General features: G+C 39.4%; 1 protein-coding gene across 1 annotated transcript in view; it reads left to right on the top strand.

Moving 5' to 3' along the window:
* Positions 1–2,888, top strand: part of dph2 (DPH2 homolog) — an 8,551-nt gene that overhangs the window by 1,226 nt on the left and 4,437 nt on the right. The window contains exons 2-4 of the mRNA XM_015374953.1: positions 461–573; positions 1,565–1,785; positions 1,856–2,545. Of these exons, the coding sequence (XP_015230439.1) occupies positions 461–573; positions 1,565–1,785; positions 1,856–2,545 (1,024 nt within the window). The remainder of the gene's footprint in view (positions 1–460; positions 574–1,564; positions 1,786–1,855; positions 2,546–2,888) is intronic.

The following is a 2,888-nucleotide window of genomic DNA, read 5'->3' on the forward strand; positions in this document are numbered from 1 at the left end:
AGATAAAAGTCCAGAATTTTGAGATAAAAGTCCAGAATTTTGAGATAAAAGTCCAGAATTTTGAGATAAAAGTCCAGAACTCTGAGATAAAAATTCAGAATTTTGAGGAAGAAGTCTGGAATTCTGAGGAAGAAGTCTGGAATTCTGAGATTAAAAGTCAGAATTTTGAGGAAGAAGTCAGAATTTTGAGGAAAAAGGTCAGAATTATGAGATTAAAAGTCATAATTCTGAGGAAGAAGTCATAATTCTCAGGGGAAAAGTCATAATTCCGAGAATTGTTCCTTTCATATTATACAGAAATAAAATGTAAAAATCAGTTTACTTTTTCATTTTTTTCAGCGGCCCTAATCCTCTTCCACAATTAACAAAGCCATGTGGGTTAATAAAATTGTTTTTGGGAAATGATTGGAAACTCTTTAACATAGTTTTAAAATGCATGTTTTGTTTGTTTTTTTTTCAGGTCGCTTTGCAGTTTCCTGACGAGCTGCTGGTTGATTCAGCAGCAGTGGCTGCAGAGATCGAGAGAAACACTCAAACCAAAACATTTATTTTGGGAGATACGTCTTATGGAAGGTACTGTTTATATTTGTGGGAAATGTGACATTTCTTTATTGATGCCATTCCTGGCAACATTATTTTATACACCTTTAACATTTCTGTATTATGTTGTTACGTTAATAAGAAGTATGAAGCTGCAGAGATCCTGAGAGAGAAAAACTACAGTCTATAAACATAGATCTATAGTAGTGAGGCAGGAAGAGCACCAAGAGACAAGTCATTTTTTTCTAGTGTTGCCCAAACTTATGCATGATTAAACATATGGAAAAGGATGCTTTGGTCTGCTAACACCACAGTTGGTGTTGGGCTTTAATAAACCATCCAAACAGTTTGATAAGGTGGTGGCGGTATTATGCTGAGGGAATATTTTACTTTTGCAGGGTAAGGGAAGATTGTCAGAGGTGAAGAGGAGATAGATGCAGGATAGTCCTTGAAGAAAACCTTTTTCAAAGATGCTGCCAAAGATTCAGACAGATGTTAACATTTCTACAGGTCAACAAACATTGAACATGCATCCAAGACTGAAAACTGAGGCTTTTTTCACAAAGTAGGTTTATGGAAACTTTAGTTTTTAAACCTAATATCAAGGAAACTCTTAAGTTATCTCAACCTCTGTTTCTGTTACCATAATAGCCTTCTCCCCAGAGCTAATGAGCTATTTAGCAAATAGAGCTACCTTTTGTAACTGCAGCAGCAGACGGTTCTACAGAAGGTCTGCTAAAAGAAGCTGAGTTCAAAAGCACTCCACACCTTTCAGATTGTAATCAATAGAAAGATGCGAAAATTATGCATTGTTTTCCTTTTGAAATGCAAATTTGCACTACTTTGTTTTTCATCATTACCTCATTAAAGACAAGAGGATGAGTTCTCTTCCAAGGAACAGCAGAGGGTTGTCATTATTTACCTATAAGAATATTTATTACAGAACATCTGTTTTGTTGTTGTTCAATTCTTGATTAATTTCTAGTCTGGAATGAATTTAAGGGTTTAATCTGTTTTTGTGCAGCTGCTGTGTTGACGAGGTGGCGGCAGAACACGTGGGAGCTGACTGCATAGTGCACTACGGCGGCGCCTGCCTCAGTCCGTCCAAACGGCTTCCCGTCATGTACGTCTTTGAGAAAAGGCCCCTCGATGTGGAGATGTGCGCCGCTTCTTTCAGGGAGCTTTACCAGGACACACAGACGAACATCCTCCTCCTTCATGATGTCAACTACGACCACGCAATCGGTACGTTTTCCTAGCTTTTATCTGTTAGAACTTCTGCTCAAAGCTAATTTTTCTCCTTACTTTTTTTTAGGCGATCTTCTAAAACTCCTCTTACCAGAGTATCCAAACCTTACAGCCACTGAGCTTGTCGTTGAAGGGGAGCAGTGCTTCAGTCATGGACGGACTAAACGACAAAATAACCAAACCTGTCCTATTCAGGATGAAAACAGCCCGGTGGTTTTTCATTTCGGACGGCAGTTCTCCTTAAAAGTCGGTTCCTCTCTGACGGATTACCAGATGTTCTATGTTGGCCAGGAGGGCGCCACATTACGAAACTTCATGATGACCTGGAATCGCTGCTCCTTCTGCTCTTTTGATCCCGTATCAATGAAGGGAAGGACCGAATCTGTTAACGTCAACCGTGCTCTAATGAAGCGCTATTATGCCATTGAACGGGCCAAAGACGCCAACGTGGTCGGGATCCTCGTTGGCACCCTGGGCGTCGCAGACTACCTCGCCGTCATCCAGCAGCTCAAAGAGACTCTTCAGAGAGCCGGCAAGAAGAGCTACATGTTCGCCATGGGGAAGCTCAACGTTCCTAAATTGGCAAACTTCCTGGAGATCGACATCTTTGTGCTGATTGCATGTCCGGAAAACTCGCTGCTGGACTCCAGTGAGTTTTACAAACCTGTGGTGACGCCGTTCGAGATGGAAGTGGCCTGCAACAGGAAGAGGGAGTGGTCTGAGGAATACGTCACAGATTTTCGACATCTGCTGCCAGGTCTGTATGCCGTTTATTCAACAGTCAACTATTGAATAATCGTTAACTGGAGTAAAGACTGTAAAATATTCTTGTACAGAGGAAATTTACTTGGAGCAGTAATAATATCAAAACTAAAAAAAAAAAAAACACATTTTGCAGTTTAGATAATAAATAAAACACATTTTGCATTTAAGATAAAAAAAAACACATTTTGCATTTAGTTCTTTTGATTATTAATCAATTTGCAAAATAATCATTAGTTGCATCCCTGATATTTTTATATATACATGGGTATATTAACAAATGCATACATTGGATCAGTTATTGGAATGCCTTAAAAACGACAATATGCAGAGGCGCA

This window comes from Cyprinodon variegatus, unplaced genomic scaffold (genome assembly GCF_000732505.1).
Source record: "Cyprinodon variegatus isolate N-32 unplaced genomic scaffold, C_variegatus-1.0 Scaffold111, whole genome shotgun sequence".
Taxonomy (NCBI): Eukaryota; Metazoa; Chordata; class Actinopteri; order Cyprinodontiformes; family Cyprinodontidae; genus Cyprinodon; species Cyprinodon variegatus.